This window comes from Scyliorhinus canicula, chromosome 12 (assembly GCF_902713615.1).
Source record: "Scyliorhinus canicula chromosome 12, sScyCan1.1, whole genome shotgun sequence".
Lineage (NCBI taxonomy): Eukaryota > Metazoa > Chordata > Chondrichthyes > Carcharhiniformes > Scyliorhinidae > Scyliorhinus > Scyliorhinus canicula.
This window is the reverse complement of record NC_052157.1, coordinates 153,597,086-153,622,224: the sequence shown is the minus strand read 5'-3', so window position 1 is coordinate 153,622,224 and position 25,139 is coordinate 153,597,086. Positions and strand designations below refer to the sequence as shown.

The following is a 25,139-nucleotide window of genomic DNA, read 5'->3' as shown; positions in this document are numbered from 1 at the left end:
AACAGTACAGCACAGAACAGGCCCTTCGGCCCTCGATGTTGTGCCGAGCAATGATCACCCTACTCAAACCCACGTATCCACCCTATACCCGTAACCCAACAACCCCCACTTAACCTTACTTTTTAGGACACTACGGGCAATTTAGCATGGCCAATCCACCTAACCCGCACATCTTTGGACTGTGGGGGGAAACCGGAGCACCCGGAGGAAACCCACGCACACACGGGAAGGACGTGCAGACTCCGCACAGACAGTGACCCAAGCCGGGAACTGAACCTGGGACCCTGGAGCTGTGAAGCATTTATGCTAACCACCATGCTACCGTGCTGCCCAGTACTTTGTGTGTGCTCTGTCATTATGGCTGATTTGTATATTAACTCTATTCATCCAGTTTTGTTTCATAGCTAGTAAGTAAAATTCTAATAGGCTTGATTTGCATAATTAAGCATTTGCATAGTGAAATTCTAGCCATACTAAAGATTAATGATCCATGGACCAAAATTAAATGCCAACCGGAGCTAATATTTTTAAATTAAGAAGCATACTTTGACTGACGTTTGTGGACTCAAATGATTAATGCATAGAAAAACAACGTAATATGATATTGAGAAATTATATGGCCAACACATTTTCTTCCAGCTCCTTCACCTCAGAATTTCCCACTGCACCATCAAAGGTGGGTGGAGAGAGTGTCCGTGAGGGTGGTGGGGGTAGAGAGAGTGTTACTGGGGTGGGCTTCTGTTTTCAGGTTCCGGGTTGGTGGGCTTCAGAAAAGAAGCTGAGCACAGGGCCACATTAAATGTAAATCCACCTCCATTTCCATCCTTCCTGCCTTCCTGTTCCTAAGTTCCTGCCGGACATCAATGAATCATGTGGCATGGTGACACAGTGGTTAGCACTGTTACCTCACAGCTCCAGGGACCCGGGTTCAATTCCCGCCTCAGAACTGTCCATGTGGAGTTTGCACATTCTCCCGTGTTTGCGTGGGTTTCACCCCCCACAACCCAAAGATGTGCAGGCTAGGTGGATTGATTTGATTTGATTTATTGTCACATGTACTGAAGTACAGTGGAAAGTATTTTTCTGCGGCCAAGGGAACGTACACAGTACATACATTGCAGACAAAGAATAATCAACAGAGTACAATGACAAATGGTACATCGACAAACAGTGATTGATTATAGTGAGAACAAGGGGCCAAACAAAGCAAATACATGAGTAAGAGCAGCATAGGGCGTCGTGAATAGTGTTCTTACAGGGAACAGATCAGTCCAAGGGGGGAGTCGTTGAGGAGTCATGTAGCTGTGGGGAAGAAGCTGTTCCTATGTCTGGATGTTCGGGTCTTCAGACTTCTGTATCTTCTGCCTGATGGAAGGGTGTGGAAGAAGGCAATGCCTGGGTGGGAGGGGGTCTCTGACAATGCTGTCTGCCTTCCTGAGGCAGCGGGAGGTGTATACAGAATCAATGTGGGGGTGGCAAGCTAGTGTGATGCGTCGGGCTGAGTTCACCGCACTCTGCAGTTGCGATCTTGGGCCGAGCAGTTGTCATACCAAGCTGTGATGCAGCCGGATAGGATTGGCCACACTAAATTGCCCCTTAATTGGAAAAAAATGAATTGGGTACTCTAAATTTGTAACAAAAAAGTTGGGTGCCCTTTCGAAGGGCTGGTGCAGACTCGATGGGCCAAATGGCCTCCTTCTGCCAAAACATACTATGTCATATTCCTATGGATGCTTGCATGAATAGCAATATTTTTGTCTGTCTAGACAAGGGTACTCAAGAGCAACCAGTACAGACATCTCAGGCAAATGTATCCTCACATAACTTGGGCCAGCCAGCAGAGCAATGCTTTCTGTGAGTGCTTTTTCCCACAGATTACAAGATCACCCCTAACGTAGACACATTCCATGACAGAAGCAGCCAGAGAAACCCCCAGGGGCCAGTGTGCAAGCTGCAGTGAGCTGGTTCATATAGATGTTTTTGTCTGTCTCTCCTACCTTCCTTGCTCCTCATGTGCTTCCCCAATACTTTCTATAACTTGTAAATCCATTTTTTTTTTTGCTGTGTAGGATGGTCAACTGACTGCCTGCAGGAGTGGGGAAACTTTCTACGATTGGCGATTCCTAGCCTGTGCATGGTGTGTGCTGAATGTTGGCCGTATCAAATTGGAATTCTGCTTCTAGGTAAATAAACCACCCCCCCGGGGCAAGGAAAAACACTCCTTTCACTTTTGGGAAGTGGATGAGATGGCGACTGGTGTCAGCTAACAAAATGTAAAGCAAATGGGTTTGTTAGACGTTTAGCTGCTGTTGTATAAAGAGTCAAATATTCTGCTCCTTTTCACAAACATCTTTATTTCACTTCAACAGACTCTGCACAAAACTCTCTCATCACATCACCTGACACAAAGGCCACCTGAAGCCCCTTTACACATCAATGTCAATTATTGGACACTTGACATAAATGAGGCAACTAATTGGAATGTCTCTTAATCCATTACTTAACAGGATTGACTCGAGGGAGTCAAGCAAGGACATCCTTACCCTCTTATAACAGTGACGTTGACAATGGGTTACAAATCCACATACATAAACCGACAGAAATAACACAGTGGTCAGCACTGTTGCCTGTGACTGTGCAGAGTCTGCATGTTCTCCCCATGTCTGCGTGGGTTTCCTCCGGGTACTCCAGTTTCCTGCCATAGTCCAACGATGTGCAGGTTCGGTGGTTGGCCGTGATAAATTGCCGCTGAGTGTCCAAAGCTTAGGTGGGATTTTCGGGGTTATGGGGACAGGGCGGGGGAGTAGATCTACGTAGGGTGCTCTTTCAGAGGGTCAGTGCTAACTAGATGGGCCGAATAGCCTCCTTCTGCACTGTAGGGTTCTATGATTAACTAAATTATTTATTTTAGCATGTGGCACCTAAAGGATTAATGCTATAATTTGGTGGACTAAAGAACTCACGTGTAGACTGCCCTTGGGAGTAACAGCTTGGAGATCAAACAACGCTCCCCGGGGGCTGGGTGGAGGATACTGGAGGGAAAGCCATTGTCAGATCATTCTTATTGCAGCCTGGAAGTGACTTCACAGCGACACTGGCAGAGAGCTGGAACCCTGGCAGCTCCCCACCCTCTCACATGCAGGTCCCAGGAGAGGAGAAAGTTGAGGGGAGGGCCATCAGAGGTTGGCAACTCCTGCCCTTCTCCAACAACATTAAAGAACACAAAATTGGTTTGGGCTTTATTAAAAGTTAATTTCACAAAGTGTATTTTTCTCTATTAATATTAGTTTGCTTTTAATTTCCTGTTTGTTCCCTTCCTGTTCACAGGGTCAATCAGTGAAGTTCAACTTGGAGCACACTCTATTCTTTATATGATTGTAACAGTGGCTTACATGGTAAGGCTAGTTTCTGTAGTTTCAAATATAGTACTGCCTGCTTAATGCATGTTTACAGAGGCATAGCGATTTTAACTCAACAAGGGAGCAAAGTTTTAGTCTCAACACCAAGAACATTACATTGTTATGTTCTGCTGCTTGGCCAATAGGAATGATGCAAAATCAAACGTCTAGTTCTTGACTAGTTAAAGTGTTTTATTATAAAATAAATGCGTGGTTGAGGTAACGATGAGAGATCTATTACAAACTGCTAATACTGATAAATTAGCACACTGGGCTAAATCGCTGGCTTTGAAAGCAGACCAAGGCAGGCCAGCAGCACGGTTCAATTCCTGTACCAGCCTCCCCAAACAGGCTCCGGACTGTGGTGACTAGGGGCTTTTCACAGTAACTTCATTTGAAGCCTACTTGTGACAATAAGCGATTTTCATTATCCAAGAGCTACTGCAAGTATGACAATCCACTAACACGACTATCTCCCAACTCCTCGAGGCACAGACTTGCTTCTGGTCAGGAGTCATTTACATCGTTATATACATGATTGTTTATGCATATCATCACATACATGACATGAAATATTCTCCTCATTTTAAAGTAAAGTTGCCAGGTGACCATCGGCTGCTTTCCCCTTTGAGGGGGAGAGCTGATTGGTGTTGATTTAACCGGAGGATCACCACCCCTCAGGCATGGGGCAGGGTTGAGAAGACGGGGTCTTCATGAATAACCTCAGCCAATGCAGGAATTGAACCCGCACTGCTGGCCTCGCTCTGCATCACAAACCAGCTGACCAGCCAACCGAGCTAAACCTGCCCCTGTATCTTTCCTTATTTCACTGCACTTACAATAATGGATTCATCCGTTCTATGTGATCGGGCCCTTTACAACTCAGGCGTGCAATCGAAATGTCCCTGCAATAATACTACAAATCAATTTGTTAAGTTGTTAATCAGACCTTTAAAGGATCATTCAAACTCAAGCATAGAAAGAGGCCATTCAGCCCATTTGTGAGCTAGTTAGCTCTTCATAGATATCATAGAATTTACAGTGCAGAAGGAGGCCATTCGGCCCATCGAGTCTGCACCAGCTCTTGGAAAGAGCACCCTACCCAAGGTCAACACCTCCACCTTATCCCCATAAACCAGTAACCCCACCCAACACTAAGGGCAATTTTGGACACTAAGGGCAATTTATCATGGCCAATCCACCTAACCTGCACATCTTTGGACTGTGGGAGGAAACCGGAGCACCCGGAGGAAACCCACGGAGACACGGGGAGAATGTGCAGACTCCACACAGACAGTGACCCAAGCCGGAATTGAACCCGGAACCCTGCAGCTGTGAAGCAATTGTGCTATCCACAAGGCTACCATGCTACAACTGGAACTATCTTCTCTCATCTCATTTTGTCACATGGTTTGATGTTGTTTTTCTAATACTTACACAATTCCATTCCGATTCAGGTGATGGTCTCTCCCTCAGCAGTATCTTCTGTTCTCATAACCATTTCCTTTGAAAACGCTTCTTGGAAGGTTCATCATGAGTCACACCTCATTGTTACTGGAAACAAGGGATTTGCATCATCCAGTGTCTCAAGGCATTTCATACTTTTAGAATCCTTGGTCTGATTCTCCTCTAACCTTTCTGTTCCAGGAATGAAAATCTCAATTTTAATTCAATGTTTCAGGTGGATGCAATATTTTAGTTGTGACCCAACCAATTTCCACATCAATTAACGTTCAATATGTCGCTGTTAAAAAATTCTCATTTGTTTTTCTCCAGTCATTTCTCATGTGCTCCCACACTTTAAAACCTATTTATCCAGACTCTGTACGTCTCTGGTTCTCTCGTGCGTTAACAATCTGATTACATATCCTTTCCCTGATGTTTGTTTCAAAATGTACAGCTACCAGTTTTGCCCTCATTAACCTTCATTTGCCATCTACCTGCCCACTCGGGTAACCTGCCTACACTCGTTGCAATCTCCTGTATCCTCTCTCTATTTGCCATGCATCTCAACTTGGTATCGAAAGTAAACTGCAATATTATACTGTGATGCTGCTTTCCACCTCTGCCTCCTCATGTGCGGAATAAATTGTGTCAGCCAAATTGAACTGTTGGCTTTCCCACACGGTACGGGGAGGGAATTGCAGAGATTAGAGCCAAGGCAACTGAAGTAATGACCGGCAGTGTTGGTGTGATACACTTGGACGATTCAAAAGAGGTCAGAAGTGAAGGTGCACAGAGTTCTTGGTTGGTTGTAAGGGTGAAGAACAGAGGTAGCCATGGAGGGATTATATTGAGTTTCACAAGGTGGTTTGAAGGTGGGATGCAAAGATGAAAAGAACAGCGCCACAACCAGGACAGGCCCTGCACCCATTTGGCAGTCATTTATTGGAAATATTGAGTGAGAGCGCACCTCCTTTAAGGGTGTGGGCTCCATGGACCATGTGACCAGCTTGGGGCCAATCATACAGGAGCGCATGCACCCCGGCCAATGGGGAGTTTGCACGGAGTCCTGGGAACAGGACACAGACGTGTTAAGACCTGTTGTATCATGTTCTGTGCCTGTTACTTCACTGCCTTTGTCTTTCATCAATAAAACTCTTTATTAACGACTGGAAGCCTCCAATGCATGGCTGAAGACACATATTGCAAGACCATTAACAGTTAGTAATTAGGAACAGAAACTCCAACTGATTTTTATTCCTTTCAGAAACCCGGAGGGTGATGAAAGGGGTGGGGGTTAATGAGGTTAATTGTTAAACCAACCACTTCCCAACTGAGGTCAGGCAACAAAGGAGACAGTGGACCTCTGACATTCCTGACCTGCTTGCCGATAACTCCAACCACAGCTATATTTCATGGGGCAGTTACCATCAGCAACAGATTAAATAGGGGGAAGGAAATGGAAAATGAAGTGCAAGTAATTATTGATAATTTTTTGTCCTGTAGGTTCCTCTGGGATACAGTGTGGCTGCAACTGTTCATGTGGGTAACGCTCTGGGAGCCAATGACCCAGAGCAGGCTGTCAACTCTGCTAAAGTTGCTCTGTGCTGCATTGGTGAGTCCAACAGTTTAAACTCACTGACTAAACCTGTGATTTTTCGAATTATGGAGCCCTCACAATCTCTCCAATGTTCTCTTGGCTCCTCATTCAGACACAGCTCCTTAAGTGTTCACAGTATCCATAGCCTTCCCAAGTGGACATTCTTTGGGTATGAGCCTGGGCAGTAATTGATGCCGTAATCTCAGTTGAGACTGATTCTGTCCTGGTCTCATGCCTACACACAATGGTTCAATGGCTTTATGGTTCTACAAGGCACTTCGGCTATGGTTTTAAACTATATTTACTTTTATTGAAGAACTTGCAATGCATTCTTTGTAGAGGTCTTTTGGCACGTGGATAGTGTCCCTGTCTGTGAGCCAGAAGTTGGGAAGAGGTGAGGGGAAAAGAAAGAGTGGACAGAATAAAATAGTTTCCCTTGGTGGAGAATTCCAGAACCAGGGGACATAAGATTCAAGATATGTGGCAGAAGAACTTTCTTCTGCAAAGAGTAGTGGCAGTCCTTCCCCCCAACCCCCTGCCAACCCCCCACATCCATAGTATATTGCTTATATTAATTTGTTCAGGAAGAGAAGATCTCTGACAATGTCGCACCATGGCCCATTATAATAACCTTTATTAGAGTCACAAGTAGGCTTACATTAACACTGCAATGAAGTTACTGTGAAAATCCCCTAGTCGCCACATTCTGGCGCCTGTTCGGGTACACGGAGGGAGAATTCAGAATGTCCAATTCACCTAACAGCGCATCTTTCGGGACTTGTGGGAGGAAACCGGAGCAGCCGGAGGAAACCCACGCAGGCAGGGTGAGAACGTGCAGGCTCCGCACAGACAGTGACCCAAGCCGGGAATCGAACCCGGGATCCTGGCGCTGTGGCACAACAGTGCTAACCACTGTGCTACCACGCCACCTTTGGTCACATGATCCGAATTTGACCCACTTCTCCTCAACTGAGAAAATATTGCCCACTAACTCTGTTTCTTCCTCCACATATGCTGGGCTTTATTTTACATTTCATCTATATATTGCGATCCCATGTTTGGTGCTTGATCTGTGCCGTGTTAGCTAGGATGCCAGTTACTGTTCTATGATTGGCCCCCGCAATCTGAATCAGTGAGAGGAAGGTTGGTCACGGAAGCAGTTCCTGATGGTTAAGACCAGATCAGACCCAACAGTGATAACCCAACACCACAGTCAAATGGTGGTCACATTCACCGGCTAATCTTCAGCAGGGAGAGATATCCTGGAGCAGATCACGGGAATGGTTTGGTTAGGGACAAGGGTCCATCAGACTGTACCTGTACAGGGAGCTGACCCAGTACAGCGGGGGGGGGGGGGGGGGGGGGGGGGGGGGGATGTCATCTGATGGGACAAGGGAGGGTAAACAGAAGCAGTGAACAGTAACGTCCTTAAATAAAATGTTACTTGGAACTTCAACTGGACTATTTAACGAGAGTACCTCATATTTTACTCTTTTTCTTTCCCCCAGGGTTTTTCTCCTTAGTAAATTCTATCTTACTTGGATCATTAAAAGACGTGTTGGGCTATATCTTCACCAATGACAAGTTAGTGAAGGAACACCTCCGACAAGCGCACAAGCTCAACAAGACACATTTACAAAATGGATTCAAAATCCGTTGAAACCTGTCTAATGTCCCTTTTTTTCACTTTCCAGTGAACTTTCAGTTAGTTGCAGAAATATTCCAATCTGCATTATTGCTCATTTGTTTGATTCCATAGCGGTTGAGTATTTTATTATTTGTGCATTATATTGCAGTGTTATCATGGTCATCACAATTGCGACAGGTGAATAATGGTTATCATGGCTTTTTGACAACTGACCAGATTTAGTTTCAGATGAACGTATATAAGGTTAACCAAGAGGGTACAGCGAATGTTTACCAGACTGTTTCCTGGACTAGCGGGCTGACACAATAGGAGAGGATGAGTCAGTTAGGATTATATTCACTGGAGTTTCAGAAGAATGAAGGGTGATCTCATGGAAGCCTATAAAATATGAACAGGTCTGGAGAGGGTTAGATACAGGAAGGATGTTCACGGATGGCGGGGGAGCCCAGAACATGGGCAAATTCTCTGACCCCCCCGCAGGTCGGAGAATCGCCCGGGGCCAGCGGAAATCCCGCCCCCGCCGTGGCCGGAATTCTCCACCACCCGGGAATTGGCGGGGGTGGGAATCGCGCCGTGCCGATCGGCGGGCCCCCCGCGGCGATTCTCGGCCCGTGATGGGCTGAAGTCCCGCCGCTGATAGGCCAATCCCGCTGCCGTGGTTTCAACCACCTCTGGTGGCGGTGGGATTGGCGGATGGCGCGTGAGCGGGCCCACGGGGTCCTGGGGGGGGCGCGGGGCGATCGGACCCAGAGGGGTCCCCACGGGGCCTGGCCCGCGATCGGGGCCCACCGATCGGCGGGCGGGCCAGTGCCGTGGGGGCACTCTTTTCTTCCGCCGCTGCCACGGCCTCCACCATAGCAGAGGCGGAAGAGAACACCCCTACCACGCATGCGCCGGTGGTGACGTCAGCGGCCACTGACGCACCGGCGCATGCGCAAACCGGCGAAGGCCTTTGGCCAGCCCGACGTCGGGGGGCGGGCGTCAAAGGCCGTTGGCGCCAGTTTTGGCACCAGTCGGCGTGGCGCCAACCACTCCGGCACGGACCTAGCCCCCGAAGGTGCGGAGCATTCCGCACCTTTGGGGAGGCCTGACGCCGGAGTGGTTGGCGCCACTCCGCTACGCCGGGACCCCCCGCCCCCCCGGGTAGGGGAGAATCCCGGCCCAGAAGTCACGGTCTGTGATTATGGGGGTGGACCATTTAGGACTAAGATGAGGAGAAATGTCTTCACCCAGACAGTGGTGAGCCTGTGGAATTCTCTCCCAAAGAAAGCAGTTGTGGTCAAGACAGTGTATGTTTTCAAGAAGGAGTTACTTATGGCTCTTGTGGCTAAAGGGATATGGGGAGCAAGCGGGAACAGGTTACTGAATTGGATGATCAGCCATGATCATAATGAATGGCGGAGCAGGCTTGATGGGCCGATTGGCCTCCACCTGCACCTGTTTTCTATGTTCCAATCCCAGTTGGTCTTATAGAGCGGTGGGAAGAATGGAATGGACTGGAACCCGAGCTCATAAGACAGTGAGGAACAGAGTCACAGGACCGCTAACTAATTTTAGCAACAAGAGAAACGACATTTATTAAACACGAAAGTTTGACGGTGACGCAATACTCCTTTACTCCACCCTTAGCTTCACAAATGTATACACACCTGACACACACATAGATATCCTGCCTTTAACCTCTTGCTGAAACTCTGTGAACTTTTTATTTTTTTCCTCGAATCAACTTTCATCTCTTTGGGCCGGAACAATGGCACAATGGTTAGACTTGCTGCTTCGTGGCACCGAGGCGGGTACCGGAAGTGGCAGGGGGGTGGGTACCGGAGCAATAGGTCAGAAGGTGAAAACATTGAGGGAGAACTAGGGAATAGGGCCAGTATGGCTCTGAGGAAGCGCAGACAGGGAGATGTTGCTGAAAACAGCGGGACTGGTGGCCTGAAGTGCATATGTTTTAATGCAGGAAGTATAACAGATAAGGCAGATGAACTTAGAGCTTGGATTAGTACTTGGAACTATGATGTTATTGCCATTACAGAGACCTGGTTCAGGGAAGGACAGGATTGGCAGTTAAACGTTCCAGGATTTAGATGTTTCAGGCGGGACAGAGGGGGATGTCAAAGGGGTGGTGGAGTTGCGCGACTGATTAGGGAGAATATCACAGCTGTACTACGGGAGGACACATCAGCGGGCAGCGAGGCTATATGGGTAGAGATCAGGAATAAGAAGGGTGCAGTCACAATGTTGGGGTTTACTACAGGCCACCCAACAGCCAGCGGGAGATAGAGGAGCAGATAGGTAGACAGATTTTGGAAAGGAGCAAAAGCAACAGGGTTGTTGTGATGGGAGACTTTAACTTCCCCAATATTGACTGGGACTCACTTAGTGCTAGGGGCATGAACGGGGCAGAGTTTGTAAGGAGCATCCAGGAGGGCTTCTTAAAACAATAAGTTGATAGTCCAACTAGGGAAGGGGCTATACTGGACCTGGTATTGGGGAATGAGCCCGGCCAGGTGGTAGAAGTTTCAGTAGGGGAGCATTTCAGGAACAGTGACCACAATTCAGTAAGTTTTAAAGTGTGTGGACAAGGATAAGAGTGGTCCTAGGGTGAATGTACTAAATTGGGGGAAGGCTAATTATAACAATATTAGACAGGAACTGAAGAACCTAGATTGGGGGCGGATGTTTGAGGGTAAATCAACATCTGACATGTGGGAGATTTTCAAATGTCAGTTGAAAGGAATTCAGGACCGGCATGTTCCTGTGCGGAAGAAGGATAAATAAGGCAAATTTCGGGAACCTTGAATAACGGGAGATATTGTAGGCCTCGTCAAAAAGAAAAAGGAGGCATTTGTCAGGGCTCGAAGGCTGAGAACAGACAAAGCCTGTGTGGAATATAAGGAAAGTAGGAAGGAACTTAAGCAAGGAGTCAGGAGGGCTAAAAGGGGTCACGAAAAGTCATTGGCAAATAGGGTTAAGGAAAATCCCAAGGCTTTTTACACATACATAAAAGCAAGAGGGTAGCCAGGGAAAGGGTTGGCCCACTGAAGAACAGGTGAGGGGATCTATGTGTGGAGCCAGAGGAAATGGCTGAGGGACTAAATGAATACTTTGCATCAGTATTCACCAAAGAGAAGGAATTGGTGGATGTTGAGTCTGGAGAAGGGTGTGTAGATAGCCTGGGTCACATTGAGATCCAAAAGACGAGGTTGGGCGTCTTGAAAAATATTAAGGTAGGTAAGTCCCCAGGGCCTGTGGGATCTACCCCAGAATACTGAAGGAGGCTAGAGAGGAAATTGCTGAGAGCCTTGACAGGAAATCTTTGGATCCTCACGGTCTTCAGGTGATGCCCCAGAGGACTGGAGAATAGCCAATGTTGTTCCTTTGTTTAAGAAGGGTAGCAAGATAATCCAGGAAACTACAGAGCTGGTGAAGCCTTATGTCAGTGGTAGGGAAATTACTGGAGAGAATTCTTCGAGACAGGATCTACTCCATTTGGAAGCAAATGGACGTATTAGCAGGAGGCAGCACAGTTTTTTGAAGGGGAAGTCCGTGTCCTCACTAACTAGATAGAGTTTTTCAAGGAGGTCACAAAGATGATTGATGCAGGTAGGGCAGTGGATGTTGTCTATATGGACTTCAGTAAGGCCTTTGACAAGGTCCATCATGGCAGACTGGTACAAAAGGTGAAATCACACGGAATCAGGGGTGGGCTGGCAAGGTGGATACAGAACTGGCTCGGCCATAGAAGGCAGAGAGTAGCAATGGAAATGTGCTTTTCTAATTGGAGGGCTGTGACTAGTGGTGTTCCGCAGGGATCAGTGCTGGGACTTTTGCTGTTCGTAGTACATATAAATGATTTGGAGGAATTTCTTTGTTCCTTAGAAAATAGGCAACAGTTTTAGATAGAGGATCTGGATTGGTGCAGGCTTGGAGGGCCGAGAGGGCTTGTTCCTGTGCTGTAACTTTTCTTGTTCTTTGTTCTTCTTTTGAAAATGAACTGGTCCTGATTAATAAGTTTGTAGATGACACAAATGGTGGTGGAATTGCGGATAGCGATAAGGACTGTCAGAGGATACAAGCAAGATTTAGATTGTTTGGAGACTTGGGCGAGGAGATGGCAGATGGAGTTTAATCTGGACAAATGTGAGGTAATGCATTTTGGAAGGTCTAATGCAGGTAGGGAATATACAGTGAATGGTAGAACCCTCATGCGTATTGACAGTCAGAGAGATCTAGGTGTACAGGTCCACAGGTCACTGAAAGGGGCAACACAGGTGGGGAATGTAGTCAAGAAGGCATACGGCATGCTTGCCTTCATTGGCCGGGGCATTGAGTATAAAAATTGGCAAGTCATGTTGCAGCTGTATAGAACTTAGTTAGGCCACACTTGGAGTATAGTATTCAATTCTGGTCGCCACAGTAACAGAAGGATGTGGAGGCTTTAGAGAGGGTGCAGAAGAGATTTACCTGGTATGGATGTTGCCTGGTATGGAGGGCATTAGCTATGAGGAGAGGTTGAATAAACTTGGTTTGTTCTCACTGGAACGGCGGAGATTAAGGGGCGACCTGATAGAGGTCTACAAAATTATGAGGGACATAGACAGAGTGGATAATCAGAGACTTTTTCCCAGGGTAGAGGGGTCAATTACTAGGGGGCATAGGTTTAAGGTGCGAGAAGCAAGGTTTAGAGGAGATGTACGAGGTAGTGGGTGCCTGGAACTCGCTGCCAGAGGAGGTGGTGGAAGCAGGGACGATAGTGACATTTCAGGGGCATCTTGACAAATACATGAATAGGATGGGAATGAGAGGATAGAGGGTTACGGTCCCCGGAAGTGAGAAGATTTTAGTTTAGACGGCAGCATGGTCAGCACAGGCTTGGAGAGCCAAAGGGCCTGTTCCTGCTGGTACTTTTCTTTGTTCTTTGTTCTTTGTAGGTCCCAGGTTTGATCCCCGGCTCTGGGTCACTGTCCGTGAGGAGTTTGCACATTCTCCCCGTATCTGCGTGGGTCTCACCTCCCACAACCCAAATGTGCACAGTAGGTTAATTGGCCACGTTCTAAATTGCCCTTAATGGAAAAAATTAATTGGGTCCACTAAATTCCTAAAAGAAGATGATAAAACATTTTAAAATCAAAAAACGGTCACCCCTTTAGCAACCTGGGATCATAGTCTAATTTCCCAAGACGTCAGTCACCGTAGCAGCATTCCAAAGTACAATCCCCTTTCCCTACCCCGAAACCTGGAATTTTGACTTCTCCTGCAGTTAGGGAATGTCTCAATAAATACAGGCCTTGAAATCAAAGTTGGTGACAAAACCTGCACACCACGCGGTCTTGCAGCAAGCTTATACATGGAATCTCAGTTGTTCACTATTGTTAACTGTTAACCCTTTTATTTAAATGGATCTGTATCATATCATAAATCTTTACTCACAGCCACACAGCTGTCGGATTCTATTGGTCACACTTCCTGACATCACACCTGGACTTTCATTTCTCCTTTGTACGATGCAATCCAATTTTACCCAGAAGTTTTCACCTGCAGGAAACAAGTGGTCTTATACCTGTGTCCATCCTGCACATGCCTTTGTCCTGTTTATATTATCTTAATGTCCTTACTGTCAACAGTCCAAGAAAGTGATTTGACCACGCGAGCATTTCCCAAATTAACACCGGTGACCAGCCCACAGGGAGCTGGTTTAGCACACTGGGCTAAATCGCTGGCTTTGAAAGCAGACCGAGGCAGGCCAGCAGCACGGTTCGATTCCCGTACCAGCCTCCCCGGACAGCGCCGGAATGTGGCAACTAGGGCTTTTCACAGTAACGTCATGAAGCCTACTCGTGACAATAAGCGATTTCATTTCATTTTTTTCAAAGTGTAATCCCATGACTCTGAATTATTGGAGGACCTGTTAAGACACTAGGTTTTGGTGCAAACACAGCAAGTGTTGTGTAATCTCTGTAATATATTCTGTTTGTCTACTCTACAGAGTGTAAGCGGTGGAGTGCTGAGAGGAGCTGGCAAGCAGAAACTGGGGGCGATCGGTAACCTGTGGGATATTACCTCACTGGGTTCCCCATTGGAATCGCAATGATGTTTGCTGCAAACTTGGTGCCTTTGGTAGGAATTTAAATTTTTTCCCCTTTATTGGCACATTATCACCCACCATCCATTTCTTTGAAGTGCGGAGCGTTCATTCCATCTCCCGATCAGTACTGGAGGACTCAATCAGATGGAAGTGCTGTCTTAGGGTTTAACAGCCCTCTGTAATCTTACAGCCGTGTCCATTAAAACTAGTTCACCAATAATTGTATATGGTGAAGCAATGAGTCTGAAGCTTGACGTTTATTCTCAGAAACATAGAACATTAGAACGATACAGCGCAGTACAGGCCCTTCGGCCCTCAATGTTTAACCGCATGGAAAAAAAACTAAAGGCCATCTAACCTACACTATGCCTTATCATCCATATGCTTATCCAATAAACTTTTAAATGCCCTCAATGTTGGCGAGTTCACTACTGTTGCAGGTAGGGCATTCCACGGCCTCACCACTCTTTGCGTAAAAAAACCCACCTCTGACCTCTGTCCTATATCTATTACCCCTCAATTTAGGCTATGTCCCCTCGTGATAGCCACTCCATCCGCGGGAGAAGGCTCTCGCTGTCCACCCTATCTAACCCTCTGATCATTTTGTATGCCTCTATTAGGTCACCTCTTAACCTTCTTCTCTCTAACGAAACAACCTCAAGTCCATCAGCCTTTCCTCATAAGATTTTCCCTCCATACCAGGCAAAATCCTGGTAAATCTCCTCTGCACCCGTTTCCAAAGCTTCCACGTCCTTCCTATAATGAGGCGACCAGAACTGTACGCAATACTCCAAATGCGGCCGTACTAGAGTTTTGTACAACTGCAACATGACCTCATGGCTCCGGAACTCAATCCCTCTACCAATAAAGGCCAACACACATAGGCCTTCTTCACGACCCTATCAACTCTGGTTGGTAACTTTCAGGGATCTATGTACATGGACACCGAGATCCCTCTGCTCATCCACACTACCAAGAATTTTACCATTAGCCAAATATTCCGCATTTCCTGTTATTCTTTCCAAAGTGAATCACTCACACTTCTCCACATTAAACTCCATTTGCCACCTCTCAGCCCAGCTCGCTAGCTTATCTATGTCCCTCTGTAACCTGCAACATCCTTCCGCACTGTCTACAACTCCACCGGACTTTAGTGTCGTCTGCAAATTTACTTACCCATCCTTCTGCTCCCTCCTCTAGGTCATTTATAAAATGACAAACAGCAACGGCCCCAGAAACAGATCCTTGTGGTACGCCACTCGTAACTGAACTCCATTCTGAACATTTCCCATCAACCACCACTCTCTGTCTTCTTTCAACTAGCCAATTTCTGATCCACATCTCTAAATCACCCTCAATCCCCAGCCTCCGTATTTTCTGCAATAGCCGACCGTGGGGAACCTTATCAAACGCTTTACTGAAATCCATATACCACCACATCAACTGCTTTACCCTCGTCTACCGGTTCAGTCACCTTCTCAAAGAACCGATAAGGTTTGTGAGGCATGACCTACCCTTCACAAAACCATGCTGACTAATCCCTAATCATATATTCCTATCTAGATGATATAAATCGTATCTTTTATAATCCTCTCCAAGACTTTACCCACCACAGATGTTAGGCTCACCGGCCTATAGTTACCGGGGTTATCTCTACTCCCCTTCTTGAACAAAGGGACCACATTTGCTATCCTCCGTCCTCTGGCACTATTCCTGTAGCCAATGATGACCTAAAATCAAAGCCAAGGCTCAGCAATCTCTTCCCTGGCTTACCAGAGAATCCTAGGATAAATCCCATCAGGCCCCGGGGACTTAGTCTATTTTCACCTTGTCCAGAATTGCCAACACTTCTTCCCTACTCACCTCAATGCCATCTATTCTAATAGCCTGGGTCTCAGCATTTCCTCCACAATATTATCTTTTTCCTGAGGTGAATACTGACAAAAGTATTCATTTAGTATCTCGCTTATCTCCTCAGCCTCCACACACAACTTCCCACCACTGTCCTTGACTGGCCCTACTCTTACCCTAGTCATTCTTTTATTCCTGACATACCTATAGAAAGCTTTTGGGTTTTCCTTGATCCTACCTGCCAAAGACTTCTCATGTCCCCTCCTTGCTCGTCTTAGCTCTCTCTTTAGATCCTTCCTCGCTTCCCTGTAACTATCAAGCGCCCCAACTGAAACTTCACGCCTCATCTTCACATAGGCCTCCTTTTTCCTCTTAACAAGAGATTCCACTTCTTTGGTAAACCACGGTTCCCTCGCTCTACCCTTTCCTCCCTGTCTGACTGGTACGTACTGATCAAGAACACGCAATAGCTGTTCCTTGAACAAGCTCCACATATCCAGTGTGCCCAACCCTTGCAGCCTACTTCTCCAACCTACACATCCTAAGTCATGTCTAATGGCATCATAATTGCCCTTCCCCAGCTATAACTCTTGCCCTGCAGGGTATACTTATCCCTTTCCATCACTAATGTAAAGGTCACCGAATTGTGGTCACTGTCTCCAAAGTGTTCACTTACCTCCAGATCTAACACCTGGCCTGGTTCATTACCCAAAACAAATCCAAAGTGGCCTCACCTCTTGTTGGCCTGTCAACATATTGTGTCAGAAAACCCTCCTGCACACATTGTACAAAGAACGACCCATCCAATGTACTCGAACTATATCTTTTCCAGTCAATATTAGGAAAGTTAAGTCTCCCATAACAACTGCCCTGTTACTTTCGCTCTTTTCCAGAATCATCTTCGCCATCCTTTCCTCTACATCTCTAGAACTATTAGGTGGCCTATAGAAAACTCCCAGCAGGGTGACCTCTCCTTTCCTGTTTCTAACCTCACCCCATACTACCTCGGAAGAAGAGTCCCCATCTTGCACCCTTTCTGCCACCGTAATACTGTCCTTGACTAGCAGCGCCACACCTCCCCCTCTTTTGCCCCCTTCTCTGACTTTACTAAAGCACCTAAACCCGGAACCTGCAACAACCATCCTGTCCCTGCTCTCTCCATGTCTCTGAATGGCCACAACATCGAAGTCCCAGGTACCAACCCATGCTGCCAGTTCCCCTACCTTATTTCGTATACTCCTGGCATTGAAATAGACACACTTCAAACCACCTACCTGAACACTGACCGCCCTCCTGCGAAGTCAAATCTGTGCTCCTGAGCTCTCTACTCTCAATCTCTCGCCACCCCAAAACTACAATCCAGGTTCCCATGCCCCTGCTGAATTAGTTAAACCCCCCAAAGAGTACTAACAAATCTCCCCCCCAGGATATTGGTGCCCCTTAGGTTCAGATGTAGACCATCCTGTCTATAGAGGTCCAACCTTCCCCAGAAAGAGCCCCAGTTATCCAGAAATCTGAATCCCTCCCGCCTGCACCATCCCTGTAGCCACGTGTTTAATTGCTCTCTCTCCCTATTCCTCGTCTCACTATCACGTGGCACGGGCAACAACCCAGAGATAACAACTCTGTTTGTTCTCGCTCTGAGCTTCCATCCTAGCTCCCTAAAGGCCTGCCCTGACATCCTTGTCCCCTTTCCTACCTATGTCGTTAGTGCCAATGTGGACTACGACTTGGGGCTGCTCCCCCTCCCCCTTAAGGACCCGAAAAACACGATCCGAGACATCACTTACCCTTGCACCTGGGAGGCAACATACCAAACGTGAGTCTCTCTCGCTCCCACAAAATCTCCTATCTGTGCCCCTGACTATTGAGTCCCCAATTACTAATGCTCTGCTCCTCTCCCCCCTTCCCTTCTGAGCAACAGGGACAGACTCCGTGCTAGAGTCCCGCACCCCATGGCTTACCCCTGGTAAGTCCCCCCCCCCCACAAGTATCCAAAACGGTATACTTGTTACTCAGGGGAACGACCGCAGGGGGTCCCTGTACTGTCTGCTTCTTCCCAGTCCCTCTTACAGTTACCCATCCATCTCCAGTCTTTGGTGTAACTACTTCCCTGAAGCTCCTATCTATGACCACCTCTGCCTCCCGAATGATCCGAAGTTCATCCAACTCCAGCTCCAGTACCATAACCCGGTCCTTGTAGGAGCTGGGGCTGGCTGCACTTCCTGCAGGTAAATCAGCAGGGACACTAAACGGCATCCCTCACCTCAAACATCCTGCAGGAGGAACATTGCACTACCTTCCCTGCCATCCCACTTAATTTCAACCAAGTTCTAGTAAACAAATATAAAACAAATAAAAAAAATAATAATATAATATAGCACTTACCTGCTCACCCCAATGGGTCTTATTATTAGGTTAGAGGAGGACGCCGGGTGGGAGACACTACACGTGTAGTGTCTCGGGTATCTCTCCACCACCAATTTATTGGCTAGGAGAAAATCCTTCCCAGAAGTCCGCGGGCCGTACTTCCGGTTCCCGCCTTATATTATCTTTGCTCCCGCTGGCACCCCGCCGCTCTCAATGTGTCCCCTCCCGCTCTTTTCAATGTCCGACTGTCTTACCTCTCGCGCTCTTTTCAATGTCCGGCTGTCTTACCCTCGCGCTGTTTTCAATGTCCCAGCTGTCTCTCCTATCGCGCTGTTTTCAATGTCCCGCTGTCTCTCTCTCGCGCTGTTTTCAATGTCCCGACTGTCTTACCTTCGCGCTTTTCAATGTCCCGCTGTCTCTCCTCTCGCGCTCTTTTCAATGTCCCGCTGTCTTACCTCTCGCGCTGTTTTCAATGTCCATGTCTTCCTCTGGCTGTTCAAAGTCCGATGTCTTACCTCTGCGCTGTTTTCAATGTCCCGGCTGTCTTCCTCTCGCGCTCTTTTCAATGCCGCTGTCTTCCTCTCGCGCTGTTTTCAATGTCCGGCTGTCTTACTCTCGCGCTTTTCAATGTCCCGGCTGTTTACCTCGCGCGCTGTTTTCAATGTCCTGGCTGCTCTCCTCTCGCGCTGTTTTCAATGTCCCGCTGTCTCTCCTCTCGCGCTGTTTTCAATGTCCGGCTGTCTTCTCTCGCTGTTTTCAATGTCCCGGCTGTCTTACCTCTCGCGCTCTTTTCAATGTCCGGCTGTCTCCTCTCGCGCTGTTTCAATGTCCCAGCTGTCTTACCTCTCACGCTGTTTTCAATGTCCCGACTGTCTTACCTCTCGCGCTCTTTTCAATGTCCGGCTGCTCTCCTCTCGCGCTGTTTTCAAAGTCCGGCTGTCTCTCCTCTCGCGCTGTTTTCAATGTCCGGCTGTCTTACTCTCGCGCTGTTTTCAATGTCCCAGCTGTCTTACCTCTCGCGCTCTTTTCAATGTCCCGGCTGTCTCTCCTCTCGCGCTGTTTTCAATGTCCCGACTGTCTCTCCTCTCGCGCTGTTTTCAATGTCCCGGCTGTCTTACCTCTCGCGCTGTTTTGCAATGTCCGGCTGTCTTACCTCTCGCGCTGTTTTCAATGTCCCGGCTGTCTCTCCTCTCGCGCTGTTTTCAATGTCCCGGCTGTCTCTCCTCTCGCGCTCTTTTCAATGTCCCAGCTGTCTCTCCTCTCGCGCTCTTTTCAATGTCCCGGCTGTCTTACCTCTCGCGCTCTTTTCAATGTCCCAGCTGTCTCCTCTCGCGCTGTTTTCAATGTCCCGGCTGTCTCTTCTCTCGCGCTGTTTTCAATGTCCCGCGCTGATTACCTCTACGCGCCGCTTTTTCAATGTCCCGCTGTCTTACTCTCTCGCGCTCTTTTCAATGTCCCGGCTGTCTCTCCTCTCGCGCTGTTTTCAATGTCCCGGCTGTCTTACCTCTCGCGCTGTTTTCAATGTCCCGCTGTCTCTTATCTCGGCTCTTTTCAATGTCCAGGCTGTCTCTACCTCGCGCTGTTTTCAATGTCCGGCGGTCTCTCCTCTCGCGCTCTTTTCAATGTCCGCTGTCTTCCTCTCGCGCTCTTTTCAATGTCCCGCTGTCTTACCTCTCGCGCTGTTTTCAATGTCCCGGCTGTCTCTCCTCTCGCGCTGTTTTCAATGTCTCGGCTGTCTCTCCTCTCGCGCTGTTTTCAATGTCCCGGCTGTCTCCTCTCCGCGCTGTTTTCAATGTCCCGGCTGTCTTACCTCTCGCGCTGTTTCAATGTCCGCCGCTGTCTCTCCGTCTTTTCTCGCGCTCTTTTCAATGTCCCAGCTGTCTCTACCTCTCACGCTGTTTCAATGTCCTGGCTGTCTCTCTCTCGCGCTGTTTTCAATGTCCCGCTGTCTTCCTCTCGCGCTGTTTTCAATGTCCCGGCTGTCTCTCCTCTCGCGCTGTTTTCAATGTCCCGGCTGTCTCCTCTCGCGCTGTTTTCAATGTCCCGGCTGTCTACCTCTCGCGCTTTTCAATGTCCCGGCTGTCTCTCCTCTCGCGCTGTTTTCAATGTCCCGGCTGTCTTACCTCTCGCGTTTTCAATGTCCGGCTGTCTCCTCTCGCGCTGTTTTCAATGTCCCGGCTGTCTTTCCTCTCGCGCTGTTTTCAATGTCCCGGCTGTCTTACCTCTCGCGCTCTTTTCAATGTCCCGGCTGTCTTACCTCTCGCGCTGTTTTCAATGTCCCGGCTGTCTCTCCTCTCGCGCTGTTTTCAATGTCCCGGCTGTCTTACCTCTCGCGCTGTTTCAATGTCCCGCTGTCTTCCTCTCGCGCTCTTTTCAATGTCCCGGCTGTCTTGCCTCTCGCGCTGTTTTCAATGTCCCGGCTGTCTCTCCTCTCGCGCTGTTTTCAATGTCCCGGCTGTCTTACCTCTCGCGCTGTTTTCAATGTCCCGGCTCTTACCTCTCGCGCTGTTTTCAATGTCCCGGCTGTCTCTCCTCTCGCGCTGTTTTCAATGTCCCGGCTGTCTTCCTCTCGCGCTGTTTCAATGTCCCGGCTGTCTTACCTCTGCGCTCTTTTTCAATGTCCCGGCTGTCTTCCTCTCGCGCTGTTTTCAATGTCCCGGCTGTCTTCCTCTCGCGCTGTTTTCAATGTCCCGGCTGTCTTACCTCTCGCGCTCTTTTCAATGTCCCGGCTGTCTCTCCTCTCGCGCTGTTTTCAATGTCCCGCTGTCTCTCCTCTCGCGCTGTTTTCAATGTCCCGGCTGTCTTACCTCTCGCGCTGTTTTCAATGTCCCGGCTGTCTTACCTCTCGCGCTGTTTTCAATGTCCCGGCTGTCTCTCCTCTCGCGCTGTTTTCAATGTCCCGGCTGTCTCTCCTCTCGCGCTGTTTTCAATGTCCCGGCTGTCTCTCCTCTCGCGCTTTTCAATGTCCCGCTGTCTCTCCTCTCGCGCTGTTTTCAATGTCCCGGCTGTCTTCTCTCGCGCTCTTTCAATGTCCCGGCTGTCTCTACCTCTCGCGCTGTTTTCAATGTCCCGGCTGTCTTCCTCTCGCGCTGTTTTCAATGTCCCGGCTGTCTTCCTCTCGCGCTGTTTCAATGTCCCGACTGTCTTACCTCTCGCGCTGTTTTCAATGTCCCGGCTGTCTTACCTCTCGCGCTGTTTTCAATGTCCCGGCTGTTCCTCTCGCGCTCTTTTCAATGTCCCGGCTGTCTACCTCTCGCGCTGTTTTCAATGTCCCGGCTGTCTTACCTCTCGCGCTGTTTTCAATGTCCCGCTGTCTTCCTCTCGCGCTGTTTTCAATGTCCCGGCTGTCTCCTCTCGCGCTCTTTTCAATGTCCGACTGTCTTACCTCTCGCGTTTTCAATGTCCCGGCTGTCTCTCTCGCGCTCTTTTCAATGTCCCGGCTGTCTTACCTCTCCGCTCTTTTCAATGTCCCGGCTGTCTCTCCTCTCGCGCTCTTTTCAATGTCCCGGCTGTCTCTCCTCTCGCGCTGTTTTCAATGTCCCGGCTGTCTCTCCTCTCGCGCTGTTTTCAATGTCCCGACTGTCTTACCTCTCGCGCTCTTTTCAATGTCCCGGCTGTCTCTCTCGCGCTGTTTTCAATGTCCCGGCTGTCTTCCTCTCGCGCTGTTTTCAATGTCCCGCTGTCTCTCCTCTCGCGCTGTTTTCAATGTCCCGGCTGTCTTCCTCTCGCGCTGTTTTCAATGTCCCCTGTCTCCTCTCGCGCTGTTTCAATGTCCGGCTGTCTCTCTCTCGCGCTTTTCAATGTCCCGCTGTCTTCCTCTCGCGCTCTTTTCAATGTCCCGGCTGTCTCTCCTCTCGCGCTGTTTTCAATGTCCCGCTGTCTTCCTCTCGCGCTGTTTTCAATGTCCCGGCTGTCTACCTCTCGCGCTGTTTTCAATGTCCCGGCTGTCTCCTCTCGCGCTTTTCAATGTCCCGGCGTCCTCCTCTCGCGCTTTTCAATGTCCCGGCTGTCTTACCTCTCGCGCTGTTTTCAATGTCCCGGCTGTCTCTCCTCTCGCGTCTTTTCAATGTCCCGGCTGTCTTCCTCTCGCGCTGTTTTCAATGTCCGGCTGTCTTCTCTCGCGCTGTTTTCAATGTCCCGGCTGTCTCTCCTCTCGCGCTGTTTCAATGTCCCGGCTGTCTCCTCTCGCGTTTTCAATGTCCCGGCTGTCTCTCCTCTCGCGCTGTTTTCAATGTCCCGGCTGTCTCCTCTCGCGCTTTTCAATGTCCCGGCTGTCTTACTCTCGCGCTTTTCAATGTCCCGGCTGTCTCTCCTCTCGCGCTGTTTTCAATGTCCTGGCTGTCTCTCCTCTCGCGCTGTTTTCAATGTCCCGGCTGTCTTACCTCTCGCGCTGTTTTCAATGTCCCGGCTGTCTCTCCTCTCGCGCTGTTTTCAATGTCCCGGCTGTCTCTCCTCTCGCGCTGTTTTCAATGTCCCGCTGTCTTCCTCTCGCGCTGTTTTCAATGTCCCGCTGTCTCTCCTCTCGCGCTGTTTTCAATGTCCCGCTGTCTTACCTCTCGCGCTGTTTTCAATGTCCCGGCTGTCTTACCTCTCGCGCTGTTTTCAATGTCCGGCTGTCTCTCCTCGCGCTGTTTTCAATGTCCCGGCTGTCTACCTCTCGCGCTGTTTTCAATGTCCCGGCTGTCTCTCCTCTCGCGTTTTCAATGTCCCGGCTGTCTCTCCTCTCGCGCTGTTTTCAATGTCCCGACTGTCTCTCCTCTCGCGCTGTTTTCAATGTCCCGGCTGTCTACCTCTCGCGCTGTTTGCAATGTCCCGGCTGTCTTACCTCTCGCGCTGTTTTCAATGTCCCGGCTGTCTCTCCTCTCGCGCTGTTTTCAATGTCCCGGCTGTCTTTCCTCTCGCGCTGTTTTCAATGTCCCGGCTGTCTCTCCTCGCGCTGTTTTCAATGTCCCGGCTGTCTCTCCTCTCGCGCTTTTCAATGTCCCGGCTGTCTTACCTCTCGCGCTGTTTTCAATGTCCCGGCTGTCTCTCCTCTCGGCTGTTTTCAATGTCCCGGCTGTCTCTCCTCTCGCGCTGTTTCAATGTCCCGGCTGTCTCTCCTCTCGCGCTGTTTTCAATGTCCCGGCTGTCTCCTCTCGCGCTGTTTTCAATGTCCCGGCTGTCTTTCCTCTCGCGCTGTTTTCAATGTCCCGGCTGTCTTCCTCTCGCGCTGTTTCAATGTCCGGCTGTCTCCTCTCGCGCTGTTTTCAATGTCCCGGCTGTCTTCCTCTCGCGCTGTTTTCAATGTCCCGGCTGTCTACCTCTCGCGCTTTTCAATGTGGCTGTCTCTCCTCTCGCGCTGTTTTCAATGTCCCGGCTGTCTCCTCTCGCGCTGTTTTCAATGTCCCGGCTGTCTCTCCTCTCGCGCTGTTTTCAATGTCCCAGCTGTCTCTCCTCTCGCGCTGTTTCAATGTCCCGGCTGTCTCTCCTCTCGCGCTGTTTTCAATGTGGCTGTCTTACCTCTCGCGCTGTTTTCAATGTGGCTGTCTTACCTCTCGCGCTGTTTTCAATGTCCCGGCTGTCTCTCCTCTCGCGCTGTTTTCAATGTCCCGGCTGTCTCTCCTCTCGCGCTGTTTTCAATGTCCCGGCTGTCTCTCTCGCGCTGTTTCAATGTCCCGGCTGTCTCTCCTCTCGCGCTGTTTTCAATGTCCCGGCTGTCTCTCCTCTCGCGCTTTTCAATGTCCGGCTGTCTCTCCTCTCGCGCTGTTTTCAATGTCCCGGCTGTCTTACCTCTCGCGCTGTTTTCAATGTCCCGGCTGTCTTCCTCTCGCGCTGTTTTCAATGTCCCGCTGTCTTACCTCTCGCGCTTTTCAATGTCCCGACTGTCTCTCCTCTCGCGCTGTTTTCAATGTCCCGGCTGTCTCTCCTCTCGCGCTCTTTTCAATGTCCCGGCTGTCTCTCCTCTCGCGCTGTTTTCAATGTCCCGGCTGTCTTACCTCTCGCGCTGTTTTCAATGTCCCGGCTGTCTTACCTCTCGCGCTGTTTTCAATGTCCCGGCTGTCTTACCTCTCGCGCTCTTTTCAATGTCCGCTGTCTTACCTCTCGCGCTGTTTTCAATGTCCCGGCTGTCTCTCCTCTCGCGCTCTTTTCAATGTCCCGGCTGTCTTCTCCGCTCTTTTCAATGTCCCGGCTGTCTCCTCTCGCGCTTTTCAATGTCCCGGCTGTCTCTCCTCTCGCGCTCTTTTCAATGTCCCGGCTGTCTCTCCTCTCGCGCTTTTCAATGTCCCGACTGTCTTACCTCTCGCGCTCTTTTCAATGTCCGGCTGTCTCTCTCTCGCGCTGTTTTCAATGTCCCGGCTGTCTTCCTCTCGCGCTGTTTTCAATGTCCCGCTGTCTCTCCTCTCGCGCTGTTTTCAATGTCCCGGCTGTCTCTCCTCTCGCGCTGTTTTCAATGTCCCGGCTGTCTCTCCTCTCGCGCTGTTTTCAATGTCCCGGCTGTCTACCTCTCGCGCTTTTCAATGTCCCGCTGTCTCCTCTCGCGCGCTTTTCAATGTCCCGGCTGTCTTTCCTCTCGCGCTGTTTTCAATGTCCCGGCTGTCTCTCCTCTCGCGCTCTTTTCAATGTCCCGGCTGTCTCTCCTCTCGCGCTGTTTTCAATGTCCCGGCTGTCTCTCCTCTCGCGTCTTTTCAATGTCCCGGCTGTCTCTCCTCTCGCGTCTTTTCAATGTCCCGGCTGTCTTCCTCTCGCGCTGTTTTCAATGTG

The 25,139-nt window shown here is 49.2% G+C and overlaps 1 protein-coding gene across 1 annotated transcript in view; it reads left to right on the top strand.

Annotated features, from left to right (window-relative positions):
* The window catches only part of LOC119974342 (multidrug and toxin extrusion protein 1-like), a 39,230-nt gene extending 31,129 nt beyond the window's left edge, over positions 1-8,101 (top strand). The window contains exons 10-13 of the mRNA XM_038813114.1: positions 2,070-2,183; positions 3,328-3,395; positions 6,348-6,456; positions 7,950-8,101. Of these exons, the coding sequence (XP_038669042.1) occupies positions 2,070-2,183; positions 3,328-3,395; positions 6,348-6,456; positions 7,950-8,101 (443 nt within the window). The remainder of the gene's footprint in view (positions 1-2,069; positions 2,184-3,327; positions 3,396-6,347; positions 6,457-7,949) is intronic.
* The last annotated feature ends 17,038 nt before the right edge of the window (positions 8,102-25,139 follow it).